General features: G+C 44.6%; 1 protein-coding gene across 1 annotated transcript in view; it reads right to left on the reverse strand.

Moving 5' to 3' along the window:
• The window catches only part of DYNC2LI1 (dynein cytoplasmic 2 light intermediate chain 1), a 67,948-nt gene that overhangs the window by 25,954 nt on the left and 15,508 nt on the right, over nucleotides 1-26,486 (reverse strand). The window contains exons 4-7 of the mRNA XM_088477521.1: nucleotides 22,240-22,309; nucleotides 14,186-14,274; nucleotides 12,360-12,546; nucleotides 3,747-3,815 (exon numbers count right to left, since the gene is read on the reverse strand). Of these exons, the coding sequence (XP_088333647.1) occupies nucleotides 3,747-3,815; nucleotides 12,360-12,546; nucleotides 14,186-14,274; nucleotides 22,240-22,309 (415 nt within the window). The remainder of the gene's footprint in view (nucleotides 1-3,746; nucleotides 3,816-12,359; nucleotides 12,547-14,185; nucleotides 14,275-22,239; nucleotides 22,310-26,486) is intronic.

The following is a 26,486-nucleotide window of genomic DNA, read 5'->3' on the forward strand; positions in this document are numbered from 1 at the left end:
ATGTCATTCAGGCAAAGTGGTGACTGGTCACCCAGGAAGAGATCCAGGATTGTGGTGTTTCGTGAAAATGGTCTTTCGTATGCAGCAATTGTGAGAGAAGTTGGTGGGAATGTGACAACATCAGGAGTACGAAAGTTTTGTTTACGCAATCAGGAAACACAATCTATACAAGCAGAGTCCTATTCTCTCATGTGCTTCTCCTTACTTATGCTTTCATCTACTCCTTACTCCTCACAAGGGCACCTAACACGTTGTTGCTGACTCCCTGCTGCTGATTAGGAGTGTATCACTAATGCAGCAATGTGTATAAAGCATGTCCTTGTCCTGCATTGTATTGTACTGTAAGTCACTGGTTTCTTGTTCACTTATTTGTTTATGTAGTTTGTAAGGTGCTGCGGGACACTTGTGGCGCTATATAAATAAAGGATAATAAGAATTTGCTTTGGTCCTGTCCTTTGGTCTCAACCTCCTAGCTCCGTGTGTTGGCTTGTGTGGCTGAATCCAATATCAGATTGTGATCCCGAATTATGTTTATTCGGTCTGTGTTTTGCCGATTCACTGAACCATGGGAACGCCTCCGTCTGGGCAGCCATGCCCCCGGCACCATCACCATCGACAGCACACCCCCTTTTGTGCGAGACCCATAACGACGGCTTGGCCGTCGTTATTCGGGTCTCGCGTATGCGCACGACGGAGCCGCCTCCGTCGTGCGCATGCGCACTTGAGCAACATCGACCCGCTTGCGAGCGGTCAGCGCTCGCAAGCGGGTCTGAATCAGGCCCTCTATTCCACAACAGTTACTGAAGTAGGTAGAACAGGGTTATCGGCATCGGAGACTGTATTAAGATGAGCAATTCATCTAAGTGTATAGTAAATGAAGATCCTTAGGGGGTTATTTACTAGTGTGGATTTATAGAAGTGGAGGTGTTGCCCATAGCAGCCAGTCAGATTTTAGCTATTATCTTCTAGAAGGAGCTATATAAATAAGTAGAATCTCCACTTCTATAAACCAGCATTTTAGTAAATACACCCCTTAGTGGCCAGGAGCAGAGACCAGTGAGGTGCCATATTCAATAAATACCTTGCTCCATCAAAGTAGCCCCATGCACCAATTCCCCAGTAATGATCGCTCTCTGACCTCCATGCTCTGAAACATTAAAATCCAGCAGATCTGATCAGGGAACAATGGGGGCTGCATAGGATGTACCACCACCAAGTAAGGTGCTAAATAGGGAAAATATTATTAAAATGACTACAGGTATTACCCTACAAATATTGATAACTTGTTTACTTTTACTTGACTTTTGACGTTTATGCTTTCCTGAAACGTTTACTAAATACCTTACTTTAGCATTCAGGATTATTCCTGTACATTTCAGCATGGAAACACTATGGGTGGGGTTTCCTAGAAACATTATGTAGGTTAGAAGAAAAAAAAAAGCTACTACAAACCTCCAAGTTGGTGTTGGCATTGAATAAACTATAACACTTTAGCACTGAGTCAGACGTATCTGCAGCAATCTTTCTGTGCGGCCGCAGCAGCCTGCTTGCTACCTTATGCTACTGCGAGGATCCATCCATATTCCTGCAGTAGGCTGAGCCGCCCACCGTTTTCCCGTCTGCAGCCGCAGCAGTCATTGTTAGTATCTGGTCTAATGCTGGGTACACAGGGAACGATCATCAGCCATAACGATATAGTTGAACGATCTCCCTTGAAAAACCTTGGTATGCTGGATGAACAATATTGTTCATCCACACAACTAACGATCGCGGATCCCTATGGAGAGATAATGATATCGTCCAGATTGGCCTGCATGCATCGACGATGGTCGATATCGTTATCGTCCAGGGGGAGCGCGCATCGTTGGTCGTTCATTGCATACACACAAAACGATATGAACTATATAGCGTTGAACGATATCGCTAAAATCGTTGAAATATATTGTTCCGTCTGTACGCACCTTTATACCCAATCCCATGCTGATTGCAAAAGTCCCATCTCAAACAGGCATCCCACCTGCTTTCGTACATCACAAACGAGCATGGTGGAAGTCTGCCTACAGGCTCACAACACTCCCATGACACTTACAAGATGGATCAGTTCTGCTTGATTACATGGTAGCCTCCCAGAAACATACATATATCAATGGACAGAATCGGTATTAATGATGGCGGCTGTTTAGCCGCCAGATCAAATCCCGACAGCGGCAGCCCAGCAGGTCGAATTCCCGACAGCTGAAGGTAAGTACCCTAACCCACCCCTCTCCCTGCCCTAACCCTCCCTTAGGGGTGCCTAACCTCCCCCCCTAGTGCCTAACCCTAACATCCCCCCGTTAAGTGTCTAAACCTAATCCCCCCCTCCCCGCACCCTAAACCTAACCCTCCCGGGGAGGTGCCTAACCCTAAGCCCCCCCCCCCCCAGTGGTGCCTAACCCTAAGTCTCCCCTGGGGTCCCTAAGCCTAAACCCCCCCCCCTCCGCCGCTGCTAGACGTTAAGACACCCGGCTTACCCTCGTTCGTTATGCCAGATGTCGGGATTCCCTAGTGGGGCTAATCATAGGCATCGGGATTTCGACACCTATCTTTAGTCCCATGTCGGGATGTAAGTGTCGGGGTATCCTGACTCCATCCCCAATGGACAGATCAATTCATACTGGCACGTCATATGCGCAGTCTGCGGTTATCTAGAACATCCATCCGACTCAGAATCACCCTTTGTCTGCAGCCAGACACTGATTTATATGGGAACCTGCATACATTTTTATGAACGTTGGATTCAAAATGGCCAAGCTTATTGCTCTTACTTATTTTGGGGGCTTTAGTGCATTGTTCTTCTGTTTTGGCTCCAATGTGTTGCTGGGTTCCTCGGCTATTTCTAGATTGCTGAGAGTGATGTGAAGCACTAGGTCTACAACTGTAACACTAATTTGTTTTATTATTTTCATTTTAATTAAATGTGAGGGGAGATTAGTATTACTTTTGTAAATTTGTACTAATTTACAAAGTATTATTATTATTTATTTGGAAAGACATCCAAGAAGGATTTGTGTAGAGAAGGTTTATATTAATGTGGGGTCTTTTTTTGTGCTGTATTCTCTCTTTATTATTTATCATCAGTTATTTATATAACGCACACATATTCTGCAGTGCTTTACAGAGAATATTTGGCCATCCACATCAGTCCCTGCTCCAGTGGAGCTTGCACTCTATATTCCCTACCACATGCTCACACACATATACACCAGGGTTAATTTTTGTTGGGAGCCAATTAACCTACCAGTATATTTTTGGAGTGTGGGAGGAAACCGGAGTACCCGGATGAAACCCACGCAAGCACAGGGAGAACATACAAACTCCACACAGTGGGAATCGAACCCATGACCTCAGTGCTGCGAGGCAGTACTGCTAACCATTACACTGTCTCTGCTCTTTCATTTTATACAACTAAACAGAAAAGCTCTGAGTCATTCACCAGGGAAATGGAACAAAATATTCTCACCAAAGATAAAAAGATGGTGGACAGAAAATAAAACAACCCATGTAGTAAGAGATTAAAATATGCAGGAGACAAAATGCAGGACAATAAGTTATCTGAGGTAAAAATCTGTGTCCCAAAGAGTAGAACAGATTCTCCTGACATAGACTCTGTAACACATCCTGCTTCTATGTATGTATACTAAAACACAACATGCTAGACAGTGAAACAGATTCATTACCTTACAATGACATAAAATGTAATATCTTACCTGGAAAATATCATACTTGCTCCCAATAATCAGTAAAGGCAATGGAAATGGATCAATTAATTCTCGGTCCTATGTAGATTGAAAATGAAAGTTATCAATAGAATGCAAAGAACATACTAAATAATACGGAACATGAGTTTCACAACTACCTAATTATAAATAGACAGGCATAGCCTCAACAGAAAATATGATGGAAAGTCAGATTAATGAGCAAACCCAAAGAGCCATGCTTTTAAATGAAACATATAAATGTGTGTTTACGATTGCACAATCTCAAGTCACATACGGCATATAGATCACTGTCATTATCAACTTAAAAACTTTCACCAGGCCTATGGGATGCACATACGGTAGATACATATCCTAAAAAACAGATAACAAAGATACGCAGAAGTCAAAATCAGATGCAGCTCTAAGGGGCCTGGTCCATGCTCTAACTGTAATGAATTTAGAGGGGAACGCCAACAATCCACGGTAAAAATTCAGCACAAATTGGCAGCAGTTTTTAACATAGAACAGGTTTGTTAAGAAACAATATGACAATTCACTTTAACAAATAGAGTACCGGAAATACAAGAATGTATAACAGAAAATATTTCATTGTCAAGCATATCATATCAATCGAAGAGAAAAGAAGACGAAGAAGAAGAGAGTGTCAGTCTTGAAGCAGGCGATACACAAGTTGGTCATGTGGAATCCAGAAACAATACAAAGGGGGAACTGTATTTATATGAAACATAACAAAAAAAGCAAAATGGAGAAAGAAAGGGTACCCATGACTAATATGAACAGAATTAAAAAAAAAAAAAAAAATAAGCATCAAGGGCAATTCTCTGACCTCAGGGTTTATAGTATGAGAATCTGTAAACCATCTGAAAATGGCCACAGGACTCACAGTGACGTCAACAAAAGGTAAGACATATAACAGGCAGATATATTCAAATCTAGCCATCTAACCCAGTTATCGCAGAAGATCTCATAACTGTCCCCTGCAGCAGAAATGACATCTTCCCCGTCCATGTAAAAATCGATATTAGAAAGCTAGTCAGACACAGTTGGCAGAGGATCTACAACAAATGGGAATCACTAACTTCAGCTGTTTGGAAAGGGATTTCAACAATAGATTTAGAAGCTACAACATTGAATAGGTCGGGGCATCATCCCAAAGGATCAAATCCCAAAAATGGTCTTAATTTTGAGCAGTCCCACCAAATGTGCAGAGGCCTCTGAATATCTCCAACAGCTATTATATACACCAATATGTATCTTGCACATGGTATATGACCATTTATGCCAGGACAAGAGAAACTTAAATTGTATAATTTGCCAAACTCATCTATCAAATTTGTTATGCTGGCCATACACGCTGCAATTATCGGGACGATCCGCCCGATATCGGCGGATCGCCGCGATAATTGTAGCATGGGGGGGGGCAACCGAGGGTTAAATATTGCTCGGTCGGGCATGCTGGATTGTCCAACATGCCCGTCCGATGCGATATTTACCCGGTAACTGTCGGCCGCATCGGGCAGTGTATGCCCAGCGCGGCCGACAGACAGACATTTCCTGTGTTCCTTCCTACGGAAGGAACAGGGAAATGTCTCCTCCCCCGGGGGCGGAGCGCAGATGTCGGGCTATACACTGTGAGATTTCTCTCACAGTGTATACCGCGGACATCTGCGGCTGGCAGCCGGCCAGATAAAATGTCTGTCGGTCTGACAGACATTTTATCTTGCCGTGTATGCCCAGTTTAGACTCACTCCGGTGTCTGAGAGTTCCATGCAGATCTATCGCAAAGAGGGATAATATATATTTTTTGTTATTAACTTTAATTCCCAACATATTGGGGTTCAACTTATTTATGTATGCCAGGGACACCATACAGAAGACAAAGATCAGCAGATGATCGCTGAAAAGTTGTTATTCGAGATAAGCAATAACACTTTGGTTGTATTATCTTGATTCTTACATCCAGGCAGGAAGCCCACTAAGTCAGCATAGACAATCTGTGGAAACAAAGTTTTAGTCTGTTCGCTAGTAATTTAGGGAATAGTGGGGAAGATGTATCAAAGCTTGAAGAGAGATAAAGTACCGAGCAATCAGCTTCCGCCATTTTTCAAACAAAGGGGTAGATGTACTAAGCCTTGTAGAGAGAGGGGCAGATTTAGCAAAGCTTAGAGAGTTATAAAGTACCAACTAATCAGCTCCTAACTGCCATTTTACAGAATGGGTTTGTAAAAAGACAGTTAGGAGCTGATTAGTTGGTACTTTATCGCCATCTACTTTATATCTCTCCAAGATTTGAAAAATCTCCCTTTTAAAGTGGAGAAAAATAAAGTACTAACCAATCAGCTCCTAACTGTCAAATTTCAAACACAGCCTGTAAACTGACAGTTAGGACCTGATTGGATGGTACTTTATCACCAATGTATCTGTCACCAATGCTTAGTGCATTTAGCCCGTAGTCTGTAAAGTGACAGGAGCTGTTTATTTGGTATTTTATCTCTCTCCAAGGCTTGGTACATCTATCCCAATGTCTGTAAAGTGAGTTAGAAGCTGATTGGTTGGTACTTTATCTCTCCACTTTATCTTCAAGCGTTGATAAATCACCTCCAGTTTCACATTGTCACTTAACCACTTGCCTGGCATGGTCACAATTTTCTGAACACACCAGGCAGTTCTTTATCTGCTCTGGTCGCAAAATTTAGACCAGTCAGATAAACATGAGGGCGGCTGCAGGAAGATAACCTTACCGCAGCTGCTGCTCTCAGAGGGACCTTCCGGTGCCTCTGCTTGCCTGTACTCCATCCCCGTGTCTGCTGTGCTTCCGATTACTGCTGATCTGTCAGCAAAGCAGGACCACCTACCCGGCGGCTGCAAAGCTTAGCAATTGCTGGGAAAATGTAAATGAACCTTTCCCCTCACCCCCTTAGTGTACCTAGTGCCTGAAACCTGTGTCAAATTGAAAGTCGCGATGGTCGCAAAGTTTCCGATGTTTGAAAAATATATATATATATTCTTTTTTTTTAATGAAATCATTTTGGCTAAATTGAAATAGATGTTCCTCATCTAATGCACTCATTATAAAAAAAAACAAACGTCAATTTCGGAGCGGGTTTTAGAAAAAAAAAAATCATCAGTTCAGTGGTTAATAAAGAGATAGGTTGATAATGGGGAACAAGGACGGGTTGTTTCTTTCCTTAGCGATGATAGTAAAGTGTGCCTCCAGTGACAGACTGACATGCTTCAAGTAACAGTGGATCAAGCATCTCTTGGAAGGTACAGTCAGGTCCATAAATATTGGGACATTGACAGAATTTTCAGATTTTGGCCTCTATTCACCACCATAATGGTTTTGAAATGAAACAAACAAGATGTGCTTTAACTGCAGACTTTCAGATTTAATTTGAGGGTAATTACATCCAAACCGGGTGAACGGTGTAGGAATTACAACAGTTTCAATATGTGCCTCCCACTTTTTAAGAGGCCAAAAGTAATGGGACTATCAACTCAAAAGCTATTTCATGGACAGGTGTGGGCTTTTCCCTCGTTATTTCATTATCAATTAAGGAGGTAAAAGGTCTGGAGTTGATTCTAGGTGTGACATTTGCATTTGGAATCAGTTGCTTTTGACTCTCAATATGAGATCCAAAGAGCTGTCACTATCAGTGAAGCAAGCCATCATTAGGCTGAAAATCAAAACAAACCCATCAGAGAGATAGCAAAAACATTAGGTGTGGCCAAATCAACTGTTTGGAACATTCTTAAAAAGAAAGAACGCACCGGAGAGCTCAGCAACAGCAAAAGACCCGGAAGACCATGGAAAACAACTGTGGTGGATGAAAGAAGAATTATTTCTCTGGTGAAGAAAAACCCCTTCATGACAGTTGGCCAAATCAAGAACACTCTCCAGGAGGTAGATGTATATGTGTCAAAGTCAACAATGAATAGAAGAGTTCACAAGAGTGAATATAGAGGGTTCACCACAAGATGTAAACCATTGGTGAGCCACAAAAACAGGAAGACCAGATTAGAGTTTGCCAAACAACATCTAAAAAAGCCATTACAGTTCTGGAACAACATCCTATGGACAGATGAGACAAAGATCAACTTGTACCAGAGCAATGAGAAGAGAAGGAAAGGAACTGCTCATGATCCAATACATACCACCTCATCAGTGAAGCATGGTGGTGGTAGTGTCATGGCGTGGGCATGTATGGCTGCCAATGGAACTGGTTCCCTTGTATTTGTTGATGATGTGACTGCTGACAAAAGCAGCAGAATGAATTCTGAAGTGTTTCGGGCAATATTATATGCTCATATTCAGTCAAATGCTTCAGAACTCATTGGACGGCGCTTCACAGTGCAGATGGACAATGACCCGAAGCATACTGCAAAAGCAACCAAAGAGTTTTTTAAGGCTAAAAAGTGGAATGTTATGCAATGGCCAAGTCAATCCCCTGACCTGAATCCGATTGAGCATGAATTTCACTTGATGAAGACAAAACTGAAGGGAAAATGCCCCAAGAACAAGCAGGAACTGAAGACATTTGCAGTAGAGGCCTGGCAGAGCATCACCAGGGATGAAACCCAGCGTCTGGTGATGTCTATGCGTTCCAGACTTCAGGCTGTAATTGCCTGCAAAGGATTTGCAACAAAGTATTAAAAAGTGAATGTTAGATTTAGGATTGTTTAGTTTGTCCCATTACTTTTGGCCCCTTAAAAAGTGGGAGGCACATATAGAAACCGCTGTAATTCCTACACCGTTCACCTGATTTGGATGTAATTACCCTCAAATTAAATCTGAAAGTCTGCAGTTAAATCACATCTTTTTTCTTTCATTTCAAAACCATTGTGGTGGTGAATAGAGGCCAAAATCTGAAAATTCTGTCAATGTCCCAATATTTATGGACCTGACTCTATATCCTCCCCACTGCCTACTATGGCACCCAACCTTTGGGTTTTGCTGCCCTGCTGCTTATTTGTACATTATGACTGCTGATGCAGCAATGTTTATAAACAATGTCCAATTCCAGCAATGTTCTGTATGGTATGTCAGTTTCGTTCCTGTTTTTGTTCACACGGTTTGTTTTTGTATTTTGTAAGGCAATGCGGATCCCTTGTGGCGCCATATAAATAAACGATATTATTATTATTATTAATAATAATAATAATAAGGCATTGTAGCAGTTAGGAGCAGGACTTTTAACGGTGGAGGTCAAAGATATGGGGCCAAATGTAATAGGGTGAGAGTTTAGAAAATGTGAGAGTTTAGCAGTAAACTCTCACATTGGATGAGTTTTATCTTCAAAATGGGAAAACATCAGAATGAGATTTTAAATCGTGAGAGTTTTTTAAGTCTAAAAAAACATGCAAGTTCACTCTGTTACTTTGTTTTTGGACTCTATTACATTGGCAAAGTTTAAAAAGTGTCAGAAACTCTCACTTTTCTAAACTCTCACCCTATTACATTTGGCCCATGGTGTCCATCAATTCTTAAAGGGTAAAGGCTTCCTAGAGGTTGTGCTGGACCTCTACTGAAAGCCACAAACACTTGATTCTGGACAATTAAATGCTAATAGCCATCTGTTTTGTGACATTTGTCGTATTAGGTAATTCCTCCAGATACACTGTATAACTTACTGTAGAACATTTTGAGCAGAAAGTGGAAGCACAGTTTCCTGTTCCATGGGTAGTTTTCCTATTATTGACTTTAATAGAATTAATAAAGGAAACCCATTTAGCTAACATTTTGCCTGGTATATTGCTCAGTGGAAATATCTACTAAGGAACTGACAGCTTTACAGATATTTTTACGTAGCATAAATACACTTCTATCCTACTTCAATTCATGCTAATAGTGGGCTAAAGCTAACACACAAAGTTGTTGCACCAAATCTATACACCCCAGAGCAGCTAGAAGTCATACAGACAACAGCCTTCAACTTTCTTCTTCTAGGTCTGATGTCTGGTGGATTTATCGCGAGGTGCGTTCATGGGGAAATATTCAGTTGATCTTAAGGTTAGTACTTGTCTAATTCGTAATAGCAATCAGGTAGATTTCCCATATATCAGCACCCTGTGTACAGTACCAGCAGACTGAAGAACTCATACACAGGACTGTACTCAGACTCTGACATGGCTACGACACTGCTAAATAGAGTTCAGATAAAAGGACACAGCAGTTGTATCCGCAAAGAAATTTTGATTCTTTGACGGAACTCTTTATACATTTCAGATCACCTTTTCCCCTGCAGTATATTGCTGTTCAGTACACTGCAATATAATAAAACAGGTATCAGGTGTTACACCCAAAATATCCAAATGAAGAGTAAATTAATCCAAAAACATGTCACTGCTGTTCCAATAAAAATACATATAATATACAAAATATAATGCAACACTTATATAAAGTGAATACAATTTCAGCTTAACCACAAAAAAAAAAAACACATTATATGTGGAACATGAAGGGATACTTTTTTCTCCTAACCTCACTTTCCACTGCAACCTTGTTAAATAAAACTTGACTATTTATTTTATCATACAGATAAAACCCACATCCTTGTTATACATTATCTGGTTGTAGAACATATCACTGAACAGACATGACAGTGTGAATGAGAACGTGTAGGGCGGGTTTACATTTTATTGTGTTGATTGTTTTTTTCCCAGGAAAAATGCAATAAAATTATTATTTTCTAAAAAAGCAAATAAACAACCCACCCCCAAAAAATGTAAAAAGGCATGATCTCCAAGTCTTCATTTTAGTGAAGGACTGTCTGATGGCTGCTATTTTGGCAACCTCCCGCATACACTAATGCAGTGGTTCTCAAACTCGGTCCTCAGGACCCCACACAGTTCACATTTTGCAGGTTACCCAGCAGGTGCACAGGTGTAATCATTACTCAATGACACATTTTAAAAGGTCCACAGGTGGAGCTAATTAATTCAGTGTGGAGACATGGAAAACATGCACTGTTTGGGGGGTCCTGAGGACCGAGTTTGAGAACCTGTGCACTAATGGGTTCCAGTCAATAGATTTACATTAAAAAGGTTGACAGGGACAAAAGGTTTATTTAGGGTTAGGCACTTACCGGAGGTTTAGGGTTAGGCATGTACCCTGATGGTTAGGCACTAGGAGGGACAGTAATGGTGGGTACAGACTATACAGATATATATGCAGATCGAGTGATTTGCAGATATACAGTCAGGTCCATAAATATTGGGACATTGACAGAATTTTCATATTTTGGCCTCTATTCACCACCACAATGGCTTTGAATTGAAACAAACAAGATGTGATTTAACTGCAGACTTTCAGATTTAATTTGAGGGTAATTACATCCAAATCAGGTGAACGGTGTAGGAATTACAACGGTTTCTATATGTGCCTCCCACTTTTTAAGGGGCCAAAAGTAATGGGACTATCAACTCAAAAGCTATTTCTTGGACAGGTGTGGGCTATTGCCTGTCTAACATCTGTTTTCTATCTAGACATTGTCTATCTTTTCCTTGTAGATGTTTTATACCAAACCCATGCAAATACAGAACACATAGAGATGTAGGATAGCGCTAATACATAAATATGTATAGGACTAGGCTGATGTTTATGGTCACATACAGTGCTTAATATTGAAAATAGTTATGTCCTATTGGGACCAGCATAGGACTTACGTGCTATAGCACGCATTACTTTACGCACTTTTCATTACCACATAAATATGACACAATCTAAAAAAAAAAGAATGATAGAACTAAATAAATACTACATATAATAAAGGAATACAGTTGTATGTATATTTGCCAGTATTTTTGTTCTACAGACTTTTCCTAAAACAATCAAAATTTGATTTTTGTCATTTCATAGTGCTGGCAGATATTCCCTCTTCATGTGCTATGGAATTTGTCATACATGGACTGACTTGTATCGTTACGCTATGACTAACTTCTCAGGCTCATTAAACCTGCACTATGCAGCTATGGCGCTATTTCCTTCTATGTTAAGTGAAAAGAGCTTTTTACTGGTTATATGGGATGAAAGATGATTGTGTTCTGGGATAAAGCCATATATGGATAAAGACGTATAAGCACCTTTAGTTCTTAAAAAATATAAAGTACAATAATTTTCATAGCTCTCTTTTCTGTAGTCTAGTAATACTTAGGATGAGTTTATTTTGATTTTTCAAATGCAAATGTAAGCACTTTGGGCCCTACTGGGAGAAAAGTGATATGTAAATAACATTGCAGCTACACTCTATGTGAGCAGAAGTGTTTTGCACGTTCTGACACATTGCGGCCCTTTAGTGGCTCTGGGGCACTCACGTGAAGTACAGTAAGGGTATGCAGTTACTCCCCTGAGATGCATCTTGCTTTGGACTACACACATATATGTGAAATACACATCAAATTTAAATACTGCACATTTGAGTTGTAGGCGATTATTGCTGCATTTTAGCCTCTGACACATTTATTCCCCAAATCTAAGGTTACACGTATATATGTGCAACTCAAAATAAAGACCTGGACATGTGCACATATTTCTGCATATGCAAATTGACATGTTAGTGCAACTCTAAGCAACCCCCTTTTCTAATCATGTGTAATACATACTGGATGGTCCTTCGGAATACTCCTGCCAATGTTCTGCATTATTTGATTGGTTGCCTTGGAGTTTAACTTTCCAATATCCTTTATGATTTGATCCACATGCTTCCTGGTGGCTTGCAGCAGGTTCTCCATTGTGTACCACAGTTCATCGGGCTTTGAAAGGTCAAGAACGAGTACTATAGAAAATGTCCTTTTAAATGATTTAAAAATGGTCAGATTACTTTAACAGCAGTGCTAAAGGAAAATTCCAGCACATATACTAGAGAAACAATTAAAAAAATAGAAAATAAATAGAATTTTGGCACAATAATTTTTGTCAGAGCTAAGCTGGAGCTCCATCTGATGATTAACTTCTCTTTCAACAATTAATGATCACAATAGTGTGTCTTGGTAGCCATCAATAATTGCATGAAAATAACCATACGATAATTCATGTATTAGATATGATACATACTGTATGTTCTCATAGCTTGGACAACTGTAAATAAAATGGCAGAATATATAACCTCAACAATATAACCAAAGAGCAATATTCTACAGACAGGGACCCTCAAAAATGTTTCACTGGCTGTATATGTATAGTACTGACTTTTAAATTTTTTAATGAGGCTTATACACAGAATAATGCACTCCCTTTGTTACATTATAGTGATATTAGAAGTCATGAGGAGTTCTGTGGCCATATAAAACTCAAGGCTACAGGTAAAACAGATCATAGGAATACAAGGTGATCTCTGCTATCCGTAATACTGTGCAGTAGACGGTGCCTTATTCATTATAATACACAAAAATTATCACAACTCTTTGGGGCAATTCAATACTGCGCGATGTGTTGCTGGACATCACAAAATACCTAGTAAGCACATTAACATTCAGTATGGTAAAGAACCTTAGCTCATTTTCCTGCACGTCTCTATAGGGTGCGAGACAAAATGAGCTAAGATATTGGTCGCACATCACTCAACTTCTCCCACTGAGGTTACACAATATAAAAAGTCACTGTATATTACTTACAGGAATTTATATGTATACTATATACACAACACTTCTGTACTATGCACAAATACAGAGGTGTCTCCACTGATCATTGTTGAAGTTGTGCCAAACAGCCCCTCTCTGCTCGCCAGGTCCCGTGCTGTGCTGCTAGCGCCAGATGTGTTTTTCTGCCAAGAATAGTCGCAATGCGATGCAACTAGGACGCACCAGCAGACTGTGCTGATTAATTGGATATGCATCACTTGTATATCTCTGTGCGACTGAGTCTCTGAATCTGTATACGAAGTGCTATAATGCAGCTGCCATGACTATTTCCATGCCAAGTTCCATTGTGCTTTGTATACAATATACAAGTGTCGCATATCAAATTAATCAATGCAGTCTCATGAAGCAGTTTGTCGCATCAGTCTGCAAATAATCAGCATTTTCGGGTGAAAGATTCCTGAAAAACGCTCGGCACAAGCCAAGTCATGTGGGTCCTAGCGCGCTGAGTAGTGCTGTTTGGCGCGACTGCAGCAATCGTGTATGAGGACACATCTACATGTATGTTTCAGAAACAATTCAACACATCAATACAGAGGAGTTCAGTGCTTGACTTTCCAAATCTGGAAATCTGACTTGTGATGGGACAAAGAGCACAGAGCAGGAAATGCAGAGAGATGGTCAGTGACGTATATCTGAGGGGCTCATTACCAAACACGCTCACTCCCTACAAGCAGATGGCATCATGATCTCTCCCCTGGTAAACACATCACTACCCAAATAAACCCTTTATCTTCACCTCACACCTCCGTTTTATCCAGGCGATACATGTACATACGTATTCTACTTACCCAATGTTCTCACTTGTTATTGGAATAGGAGTTAAATCCATTAGTGATGTCCCACCGCCGAGTTCCCAAAAATGAGCAATGTCTTTTGGCTGAAAAAAAGATGTTCCAGCAAACAGACACTCAATTACCAATAGGAAAACAAACCATAGGGAATACTGTATTTTCTCTGGTTTATAGTAAGTACTATTGTCAGACAGCTAGTAATGATTTTTCCTAAAGATGCGTACATACTGCAAATACACCTTACCCTAGGAACATCTATAAAGAACTCTCAACTGTAAATGTACATATAAAGTATATGCCATAAGGAAAATGCAATGCTTTTTAAATTATACACTGAGGGCCTGATTCAGAGCCGCTCGCTAGATGCGGCCGCTCGCTCCCAGCGTATGGTAATTCAGCTAAGTGACGTCAAGGCAGCCGCTCGCACGGCAAGGCATAAGCACGCCCACTATGTCTTGGCGAACAATCACTTAGTGTTTATAGACGCCCACCAGCCTGTCTTTAGCCGCCCATTAGCGTATGTCATCTCCAGGCAGTATAAACAACCAGCGGTACATTGGGAACCATCGGATCAGACCGCAGCGCTTACGGCTGACTGTACCCTACCGCAAGCACTGCGAGCAGTTAAGTGTAAAAATCAACCAAGTGACATGTACTATGACACTGCCCGATATTTATGCACGCCTCTGAATCGGCGTTGAAACACTCTGGCACGCCTGCGTCCGCAACTCCACTCCCCCGTTATTATCCTTTATTTATATGGAGCCATAAGGGTTCCGCAGGGCCTTACACAGTACATAAATGACTACTACTGCCCTGCCCCTGTTACCACCCACAAACGGCCTCTCCTGTCACTCATTTCACCAGGCTATCATGGCAGGGTGAGCAAGCACATTCCGATCGCTCGTACTAGTTTGCGCACGCGAACTACACGCATGCACACATTAGCGAACATCGTCTGCAACGAGCGGCCGCTTGCTAGCGCGCGGGTCTGAATCATATCCTGAATCTTTTTATGATGGACTTTACAGCGGATATTAAACATCTTCTAAATCTTTCCCAAGTGATGCTTTTCAACAACTTTTGTCATGTTAACTATAAATATTCTTGGAACTTAATGATGAAGGTCTTGTTTGGGAATGCAATAATCGAAGGTGGAATCGCTCAGAGAAAGCTATACTTATTTTGAAATATATTACTATTGTAATTGCAGTCTCAGAACTGATGCGATGGGCATCCCCAGCACCCCTTGTCCTGCACTTTTTACCTTTCCCCATTCACTTATCTCATTTTTCTTTTTAGTTGATACCTTACATTTAAAGCTGTGTATATGAAATTTGTATAGTGACCTTTGGACACTTGTGCTTTGCAGAAGAACATAATATTAATAATGAGCATGAAGAACAGGCTGCATATAGGTCACATACGGTGACTCCAGCTTTTCACAAGTCAAATGAAAACCTAAGCTAATAAAATGGTTACAGAAATACGCTTATCTATAAATATGAATGGAACACAGTGTTCTATACTGATTACAGCTGTACAGAATGCCTATTCTTATCTTATGCAGTACAAATGTCTGAAAAAATTCTATATTTCACATTAAAAATGTATCCGTAGCTTTATCTTCAGAGCAAGATGTGATAATCATGATTTCACCTTGTGTTAAACTTACTGACATTAATTAATCATGACCTAGATTATACAGTCAATATAATATAAGGAACAGTGCATCCCTATGATAAGGATCATAAAGAGGCTACATGCTGATATACATTATACAGGTCAGGACCTGCACTGTGACACCTTATTTGCCTACAATAAACAAGAGAGGAAATAACTGAAAGGGTTATGTAACATATACATTTTATTAGTGATCAAGAAAGTGATGGCATCATTAAATAGGACAGCACACGTTTGAGAAAACAGTGAATAGAAAACAATGCGTCCTATAAGTAATGCAGAGACTTGCTGAGTGTCATGTTGGTGCCAGGCGGGGTAGTTTGTTAGAACCTCAGATACTGCGGAACTCCTGGGATAATTACACACAACATCCTACAACAAATGGTGTGCAAAACAAAAACACTTCCGCCGCCATTTTCCCTGTGATGTTTGCTGCTCTGCAGTGCCACTCAGCACTCTGGAGACTGTGGAGAGGTAAGTATAACTAGATTTGGGTGCATGGTGTGCTCCCCTGGACCCTGCACCATTATAGACACGCCACTGTCCATACATGAATGTGATTAATTATGAGATATGGTAAGAACTTACCCTTGTTATCTCTATTTCTACGAAGTCCATAGGGTTCCACAGGATACTTTGGGGTATAGGCGATGGCGGCAGACATCCAGGCACCACAGAGTTAAATTTTCAGCCTCCCAGGATGCACTGGGGTCCCTCTCCTATACCCCGCCCCCGAGCCTCAGGCCACTCAGTTTCGTAACAAGCCATAGGCCGGAGCAGGAGCAAAAAAGAGAGAGAAGACAGTCTGGAACACACAAGAATCACATTCTCACCAGAAGGAGACGGAGAAACCGGTGACCAGATCAAAGCCCATCTGCAGTACAGGTGCGACAGGGCGGGAGTCCTGTGGAACCCTATGGACTTCGTAGAAATAGAGATAACAAGGGTAAGTTCTTACCATATCTCATATTTTCTACTTCAGGGTCCATAGGGTATCCACAGGATACCTTGGGGATGTCCCAAAGCAGTATCCTTTAAGGGTGGGGACGCTCCTGTGCTGTAAGGAGAATCCGCCGCCGAAAGGAAGCATCCTGAGAGGCGAAGGTATCAAAAGCATAATACCTTACAAAAATATGGACAGATGACCACGTGGCTGCCAATCACCGCTGAGGCGCCACGTCGAGCTGCCCACGAAGGACCCACAGACCTAGTGGAAGTGCTTTAATAGAGGATGGAACAGGAAGACCTGTGAATCCATCCTGCCAAAGTTAGCGTAGTGGCAAGCCAACCCTTTTTATGGAAATCAGAAAGGACAAAACCGAGAGTCTGATTTCCTAAATGGACTGGTACGGTCAACTTAAATTCTTAGCGCCCGTACCACAGCCAAATAGGCCTCACCAGTAGACAGGACTGGGGAAGTAAAGGCAAGCACTGCCCTGTTCCTAGGAAAGATGAGAAAAAGGGAGGTCTACATGACAGAGCCTCCCATTCTGAGATCCTACTGGCCAAATTAAGAGCCAGAAGGAATACAGTCCTAGCCGTAAGCCATTTGAAATCCACTGAGCCCAGTGGATCAAATGGCGGTCCTCAGAGAGCCCTAAGGACCACAGCCAAATCCCAAGGAGCCACAGGTGGAACAAAGGGATGCTGAATATAACGTACACCCTGCACAAAGGTGCGGACATCAGGAAGAGTAGCAATCCTACACTGAAACCATACTAACAGGGCAGAAGCCTGCACCTTCAGGTAAGCAAGGCGAAGACCGTTATCTAAGCCCACCTGTAGGAAAGCCAACCTGTGGATATCCGGAATACCCGAGGAGCCTAGCCTCTAGGGCGACACCTGAAAGAAAGTATACCATACCTAATGGTAACTTCTTGCAGATAAAAACTTCCGAGCTCTTAGCATGGACAGAGCCCCTGTTAACTATAGAGCTGGAAAAACTCCTAGACCTTAAGAGGGCAGTCTCCACCGCCACACCGTCAAGGACAGACAACCCAGGTCTGGGTATCAGCCAGGATCCTGAGACAACAGGTCCGGGCGTAGAGGCAACAGCTTCGGAGTGTTAACTGTGAGGCTCCGAAGATCTGAGTAATAGTGCCATCTGGCCTACGCTGGAGCTATCAGCAGGAGCGTGCCTCCTTCTTGCTATTACTGGAGGAAGAAGGGATAACGGAGGTACACAACTTGGAAGGTCCACTGGACCTACCTACGTCTATCAGAAGAGTCTCATCTCTGAAAGGCTCCACTTGTTCACCAGAAGATTGAACACCTCCTGATAAAGAGGACATTTCCCTGAATGCACGTCTTGACGGCTGAGAAAGCCTGCTTTCCATCTGAGGATTCCTGAATGAACACTGCCGATGACGGCAGGGATATAGCCTTCCACCCAAGCCAGAATTCGGGACACCACTGTTAGTGTCGCCTGACTTCGGGAACCTCCTAGGTGGCTTACATAAGCCATCATGATGGCGTTGTCAGACTGTACCTGCACGGTATTTCCGTGGAGGACCTGTCCTGCATGCTGGAGAACCTTGAATACTGCTCAGAGTTCTCAGATGTTTATGGGAAGCGCAAAAACTACTGGTGTCCACCTGCCCCGGAACAAGTGTGGACCCGTCACTGCTTCCCAGCCACGGATACTGGCGTCCGTCGTCAGAAGGACCCTGTCCGCAATCCCAAAGGGGGTGCCCCTTGTTTAGGTGAGCTTTCTGCAGCCACCAGGCCAGAGAGAGACAAACCTCCGGGGAAAGCCTATTGACTTTATCCTATGGGGCAACCCATCCCATCCGGAGAGGATCAAGTTCTTTAGAGTGAAGCTGGGTACTCCACCATGTCGAACAGCGACATCCTGGAACCCAGGAACCACATTGCCAAGTGAATAGACACTCGGCGACTCTGCATTACAGGCAAAGGTACGCAGTTGCCTGCAGAGATCTTTTCCTCAATCACAAAGATCCTCAGATGTTGGGATATGGAGCATCCTCTGTGAAGAATCAGAGAGGACCATTTCCAGTTTATCAGTCAGCCCTAACGTAGCAACACAGATATTGTCCGTTGCATATGGCACTGAAGTATCTCTGGAGACCGTGGTAACAACAGGTCACTCGGATAGGGTAACAAGCGGACCCCCTGCATCCGCAGGTGGGCTGCCATAACTACCATGACCCTGGTAAACCGTGAGGCACGGAGGCCAGACCAAGGGGCAATGCCAGAAACTGGAAACGCTTATCGACCACTGCAAACCTGAGGAAAACACTGGTGTGCTAAGATAAGAGGGATATTCAGGTAGTCATCCTGAATATATCCAACGACACCACAAAATTCCCAGGCTCCATTGAATGATGGAATGCAGGGTCCCTCTCCCGAACCGAGGAACCCTTAAGAATTTGTTGAAGGATTCGAGGTTGAAAATGTCCTGGTAAGCCCCATTGGGTGTCTGTACCAGAAAGAGGATGGAGTAATACCTCGTTCCCCTTTGGGGCAACGGAATAGGTACTATAACTCCTGCCTGGAGCATAGAGTGTAACACCCTCAAAAATTACAGGGCCTTGTCCTGAATTGACAGAAGACCTGTAACGAAAAACCGTCTGGGAGGCTTTTACCGGGAAGAGAGGACATACCTTCAAGAAAAAACTTCTCTTACCCCAGTGTCCGTGGTGGTCAGACACCAGCACTGGGCGAACTGGAGAAGCCGGCCTCCAACTCTGGGGGCTCCCGAGAGGAGGCCCGTCCCGTGAGGCTGAAGGCTTATAGTCCAACTTGGGAGTAGGACGTCTTGTACTCTAAGCCAGTTCTTATGGCTGAGCAGATTTCCTGGCTACTGACTGTCTTGGAAAGCTGTATTTTAGACTTACCCTGGCCTCACAGGGCCGAAAAGACAAAGTCCCAGACCCTGATGGGACTGTAGCCGATGGCAGACACGCAGACGTAGCTGCTGCCTGCAGGACCACAATTGCGTCCGGACGAGGGCCAAACAGGACTTGTCCCGTAAAAGGCAAAGCATTCCAAATGGAATCTGCGTCCGCTTTCCAAGAGCGCAACCACAGGGAGCGGCAAGCCGCTACTGCTGCAGAGGAGATTCTGGAAAGGAGTAGGCTATATGTAAGACCGTCTCATTATGAACGTGGCAAAGTCTCTGAGAATTTGCCACTATCCACCTGCTCTGCTGGAGAGTCAGTGTGCAGAGATCCAGTTACCTACTCAGTGTTCCATGGCTCTGGCCCCCCAGCACACGGCCATAGCCGGCCTGGAAGCCCCTCCAGCAAGGGAATATTGGATTTTAGATATATTTGCACCTTGCAATCTGGAACCTCTTTCAAAGAGGACCTGGAGGGCATGGGCAACGTAGCACTCCTCACTAGGCGTGTAACATGAGAATCTACCCGTAAAGGTAACTCCCATTCGGAAATGTAATTATCCGCAAAAAGGGTATGCAAAAGGTCAACCGTTTTTGAGGCTGGAACCGCTTACCCGGAATTTCCACGCCTCCTCTAAATGATCCACCTGACCAGATAGAGGAATTACAGTGGCAACACCCTTATCCTTAAAGAAGGCATATTTGGATTTAGCCACGGGGGATATGTAATAACCAAAGCCGCACGGACTGCCCGTAGAAGGCCAGGTATATAGACTTTAGACCCAGACTACGTCTCCTTTGCACTAAGGGGCTCGTGTCTGAAAAAGTCAATAATGTCACCGTCATCAGACGTCATGTCTTTACCCGTCTGAGACCCGAAAGGCCGTTTAGAAGGCCGAAATGGTGACTCCCCCTGTAAAACGTCCATCAGGTGCTATACCATTTGGACAATAAATTCACCCACACAGGCTCCTGCGAGACCTGGGGGGGCGAAAAGCAGGATAACTGGGGTACCATCAACTGTCCAGGGACCCCTGCATGTGATGAGACCACCACAGGCTGCGATAACCCCTATGGGGAAACGCAGGGGGCGTTGCCCACAAAGGCTGTAAGCATCTTAGCCAGCCGAGGGCTTTTTTTGTGCAGGCACAGTGACAGAAATGGGGCGTGATATATAATACAACATACCCTCCATAAACCCTCAGCGTCTACATATCCCTCTGCTAACTGCACATGATATCAGTACATTATAGCTGGAAGAGGATATCCTCGTTCACTTTCCGACATGAGGAGTGTGAACGGAGCGTATGTGACCTCCCACACAGAAAAACCACGTTTACTGTGAGGTAATAAACACCCCGCGACACCGCACCGCAAGGGCTGTAGCAGAAGAACAGGGATAGGAAAAGGCTGACAGTCAGAAATGAAAGTACAGGCAAACAGCGCTAGCATTTAAGTCACATACAATGCACAGATAACATCCTGCATTACAAGCACTGCGATCAACTACACAGACCAGAGCCTGGTAGGAAACAGTGCTGCATACACTGGCCTTAATTGAAGGAGAGGTATGCGGGGGACCCGGACCGCAATGGCATCTGTATCAGCTTCCAGCAGCGTTTGCCATCCCCAGCACATGTAGTGAGAAAATGGCCACCGAGGAGCAGAGAGAAGGCAGGGCCCGGTGGAGGAGCGTTGACACAGCCCGCTCAGACCGCTGTGGAATGGCACTGTGCAGCGGGGGAGACGCCGGCTGTGAGACAGGGAAGGCGTTCTCCCCTGGCGTGCTATTAACCCCTGGGACGCCGCGCTGTACCGCACATGCTGCGGCCCGCTGTCCCTGGTGGTCTAGTGGAAGGCGCAGGATCAGTACCTGGCCCCACGCGCAGCCGGTCCCCAGGGAGCCCCCTGCCTGGGGACCAAACAGGACTGTGTTACCGGCGGGTGCCCACCGCGGGACCCCGCCGCTTACCTTGTTCCCACGTGCATCCGGCCACAGTCCAGGTAGCCGGGGATCACTGTTAGCTGTGACCCCAGCTACCTACCAGCATCCCCGGATCGGTACCGGCGTTCTGGTACCAGCGGGGTGTAGGAGTGACAGCATGGACGTCAATACTGACTGTCCTATGCTGGAGCACTCTAGTTGTGCAGCCACAGCTGCGAAGAAATATTCAGGGGCCTCAAAAAGACCCCCCTCTGTACGGTGCGACTGGTCCGGCCAGGCACCTACGAAAACAGAGTGGCCTGAGGCTCGGGGGCGGGGTATAGGAGAGGGACCCCAGAGCATCCTGGGAGGCTGAAAATTTAACTCTGTGGTGCCTGGATGTCTGCCGCCATCGCCTATACCCCAAGGTATCCTGTGGATACCCTATGGACCCTGAAGTAGAAAACAAACATTTTTCTCACACTCATAAAAAAAATTCACTTTGTAGGTAAGGAAATAGTTTTTGTTACCAGTGATAAATTCACATTTGTAGGCATTGGAGACAGAGATATAGCAGATACTTACTGTATTGTGACCCTTTGCTCTACGACCAAATGTGTATTCCAGTGCTAAGGTGGGTTTTGGAGCTTCATCCCTATGATAAAAATAATAATAACGATACTTTCTGCTGAAAGCTTTTGTTTCTGCCTTATATTTCTATAAATATAGATGAACGTGATCCTTTAGGGCAGGGGGTATTCAACATGCGGTCCTCCAGCTGCTTTTGAAACTACACATCCCAGCATGCCCTGCCACAGTTTTGCTATTAGGGCATGGTAAAATTGTTGCAGGGCATGCTGGGATAAGCAGTTCCACAGCAGCTGAAGGGCCGTATGTTGAATACCTCTGTGTGTTTAGGGTATTAGTGTATAAGTAAAAAACTGCTCAAAGCCACATACAGTCACAGCAACTCCCAGAACACCAACGTATGGGATAATTCTTTCCTCACTGATAGCGCCATTATACTTAAAGTAAACACAGTGCAGGCTGCCATCTATAAAAGTCACCTCAATCGATGAAAAATAAGGAATGACAGAAGGCAAGTACAAAAATATATACAATTATGTTGCAATGGAGTTTGTAAAAATTATTTGTTTTAGATAATCTTCTATTATTCCCAGGGGCAAACGTAAGATTGTCAGGGGGAAGGTTCTAATAATATATATAAGTAACTAAAGGTGCGGCACTCCCTTGTAAAAACCACACAGACCACAAAGGTGAAACGGAACGTTTCAGTACTATCTTCAACCATGCAGTGTATTGAATTTCTGGCGCCATTTTTGAAATGGGCACGCTCGGTTCTCACCATTGAATTCAATGGTGACAACCGCTCATTGGCTGAGAGACGGAAGGCTCGCCTCTCTCAGCCAATGAGCGCTCCGCACTGGGATTTCTGGACTGAAATCCAGCAGCGGAGCTAATGTTCGTAGGCTCGGGTAATTTGTTGAGGTTTTTTTTGCCAAGACCCAGGATTTGCCTACTTTGGAACAAAGAGAACAGATCCACGCATAGGAGGAGGTGAGTATGAATTTTTTTATTACAGGTAATCCATTGGATTGTCTACTGGAGAAGAGGATAGGTTGGCTTCAGGGATACTAGGTGAGTATGTGAGATAGTGTATACATGTGTGAGTACATGTGTGTGTGCGCATGTATGTTTTAATAAAATTATACTTTTCTAAGGTGTGTGTGTTGTGTGTTTTTTTAATATTGCTTTTGTTGTGGAACTACAGCTACCAGCACGCCCGTAATACCCGCATGCTGATACTTCTCTAAGTACCAGCATGCGGGAGAGGCTTGCAGGGAACCGTAGCTCCACAGCAAAAGACAATATTTTAAATTTAATTGCACCACACTTTACATAATCAACCCGTCACCCACCACCAAGGGGTGCCGGGGATAGCCCCGGGCTATCAGCCTGGGGTGCCCTGGAGGGGGGACCCCTTTATTGGGGTGGTCCCCAACTCCCTAGGGATCCCCGGCCTGGGCTGACTAGCGGTCATGGGTGATGCTGCGGCTGGGGGGCCCGGTGAAAGGACTCCCCTGGCTGTGGCATTACCCCCACCCCCCGCTAGAAAGGGTCCAGTGCTGGTTCTGGGAAATACAGGGGGGGGGCCCTATGCATTTTTCCCCCCTGTATTTCCAGGACTAGGATCGGCTCAGAGCCCAGTGCTGGTTGCGCTGAATACGGGGGACCCCTATGTCATTTGTCCCCTGTATTTTGGCAACCAGGACTGGTTCTTAAAAGCCTGGTGCTGGTTGTGCTTCATACGGGGGACCCCTATGTTGTTTGTCCCCTGTATTTAGCACAACCAGTACTAGAACTCCATAGCCCGGGGCTGGTTGGTTTTTTGGGGGTGGGGCCACAGCATTTTTTTACAGTTCTTTTTTTTTTTTTAAACACAGGCAGCCAGTCCTGGTTGTGCTTAAGTGCAGGGGACAAATGATATAGGGGTCCCCCGTATTTAAGTACAACCAGCACCGGGCTAGTCAGAACCAGCCCTGGTTGCCAAAATACGGGGGACAAATGACATAGGGGTCCCCTGTAAGTTGCGCAACCAGCACTGGGCTCTGATCCGGTCCTAGTTCTGGAAATACTGGGGAAAAAAAAAAATGAGCAGGGTCCCCCCTGTATTCTCCAGAACCAGCACCGGACTATTTCTAATGAGGGCTGATGCCACAGCCAGGGGTGCCCTTTCACCGGGCCCCTCAGCCGCAGCATCAACCCTGACAGCTAGTCAATCCAGGCCGGGGATCCCTGAGGAGCTGGGGACCCCCCCCCAATAAAGGGGTCCCCCTCCTTAGGTCACCCCAGGCCTAGGCTGATAGCCCAAGGCTATCCTTAGCACCCCTGGGCGGTGGGTGCTAGGTTGATTGTGTGATGTGGTGCATTTTAAACAATATTTCTTTTGCAGGTGAACTATAGGTCCCAGCACGGCTCCCTGCATGCTGGTACTTTGAAAACCACAAGTACCAGCATGCTGGGCATTAGGGCCCACTGCCACCTGTAAAAAAAAATATTAAAACAACACAACACACTTTAATATTGTAATATTTTATTTTACAGGTCTTCACCTGGGGGACAGCAGCCTTTAAGATCTTTTACGTGGCTGCCACCACCCCAGGGCTTAGGTATCTTCGCCTGGCAGGCGCCAACCCACCAGGGCTTCAGCAACTTCACCTGGCGGGCGCCAACCCACCAGGGCTTCGGCGTATTTGCCTGGCGGGCGCCAACCCGCCAGGGCTTTGGCGTCTTCACCTAGTCGGTGGCAGCCAGTGTCAGCTCTTTTACTTGGCCGCCGCCCACTACCACTAGGACTTCTGGTGTCTGCGCCTGGTGGGTGCCAACCTGCCAGGGCTTCAGCGCCTTCGCCTGGTGGGCACCAACCCGCCAGGGCTTCGACGTCTTCAACTAGAAGGCGGCAGCCTGTGTCAGATCTTTTTCGTGGCTGCCTCCCACTAAAACTTCCGGCGTCTTTGCCTGGCGGGCACCAACCCGCCAGGGCTTCGACGTCTTCATCTAGTGGGCGGCAGCCTGTGTCAGCTCTCTTTCATGGCTGCCTCCCACTAGGACTTCCGGCGTCTTCACCTGGCGGGCGCCAACCCGCCAAGGCTTCGGTGTCTTCATCTAGTGGGCGGCAGCCTGTTAGCTCTTTTTTGTGGCTGCCTCCCACTAGGACTTCTGGTGTCTTCGCCAAGCCGTCGTTATGGGTCTTGCACCAAAGGGGGCATGCTGTCGATGGTGATTGACAGAAGGACCCCTTTGGTAGGCGTGCCGGGGGCGTGGCTGCCCAGACGGAGGCGTTTCTATGGGAACGCCTACCGTCTGGGGCGGGCCCCACTGACATCACTAGTGATGTCAGTGGGAGTGCTTTTGGCTCTGATAGAGCCAAAAGCACTCCAGGGCTTTAGGCAGCGAGACCCTACCGCAAGGGTCTCGTCGCAAGCCCGATGGTCTTGACCATCGCGACCATCATTTTGGCCGCTCGCTATAGCTGTGGGTGGTCACCCACAGCTATGCGAGCGGCCAGTAGGCCGCTCCAAACAGCAAGAGGGACGGCCCTGATTCAGAGCGAGCGCTCTGTCAGAGCGTCCGGCTCTGAATCAGGGCCTCAGTCCTCCCTGGACTGAATCCACTGGGCAGCCCTTACACAATCTCCCAGAATGCTTTTGAATCTGCTGCTCACCAGCGCCATCTCTGGTGATACTGCACAATATAAATATATTTATATATTATATTACTGAAAATTCTCATGCTTATTTCCCATTGGATGGCTTGTTTTTCCCTGCTATTTTATATGGTATAATAAACTTTTTGGACTTGTTGTCATTCAAACAAGTGTGCTGGTCATACTGGGACACATGACCAGAGAATGGATGGAGCTGTATATGAATTTGTTTAGACCCTGCACCTGAAAATATTGCATTTCTGAATATTGAAGTTATGTGTGCGATATCCACATGCAATATATGATAGGGTCAGCATAATTTCACATGAAGTGGTTTGGCAAAGCAAAAGCAGTAGGACTGAAGGGTCCAGGTCAGTGTTGCCTCAATCAGTTGTCAGATCCAGGCCAGGGTTGGTGTGTGTAAAGGTGCGTATCCACTAGCAGATAGAAGAACGACAGTACAATTACAACATTGTAATTGTACAGTCGTTCCTCATAAAGTGCAGTGCCTACACTGAACGATATGTCGTTCAGTGCAGGCACCCTCCCTCATCCCTGAACATGCACAATCTGTCATTATCGGCAGATTGACCGGCATGTTCAG

This window comes from Taudactylus pleione, unplaced genomic scaffold (genome assembly GCF_031769625.1).
Source record: "Taudactylus pleione unplaced genomic scaffold, aTauple2 ptg000201l, whole genome shotgun sequence".
NCBI lineage: Eukaryota > Metazoa > Chordata > Amphibia > Anura > Myobatrachidae > Taudactylus > Taudactylus pleione.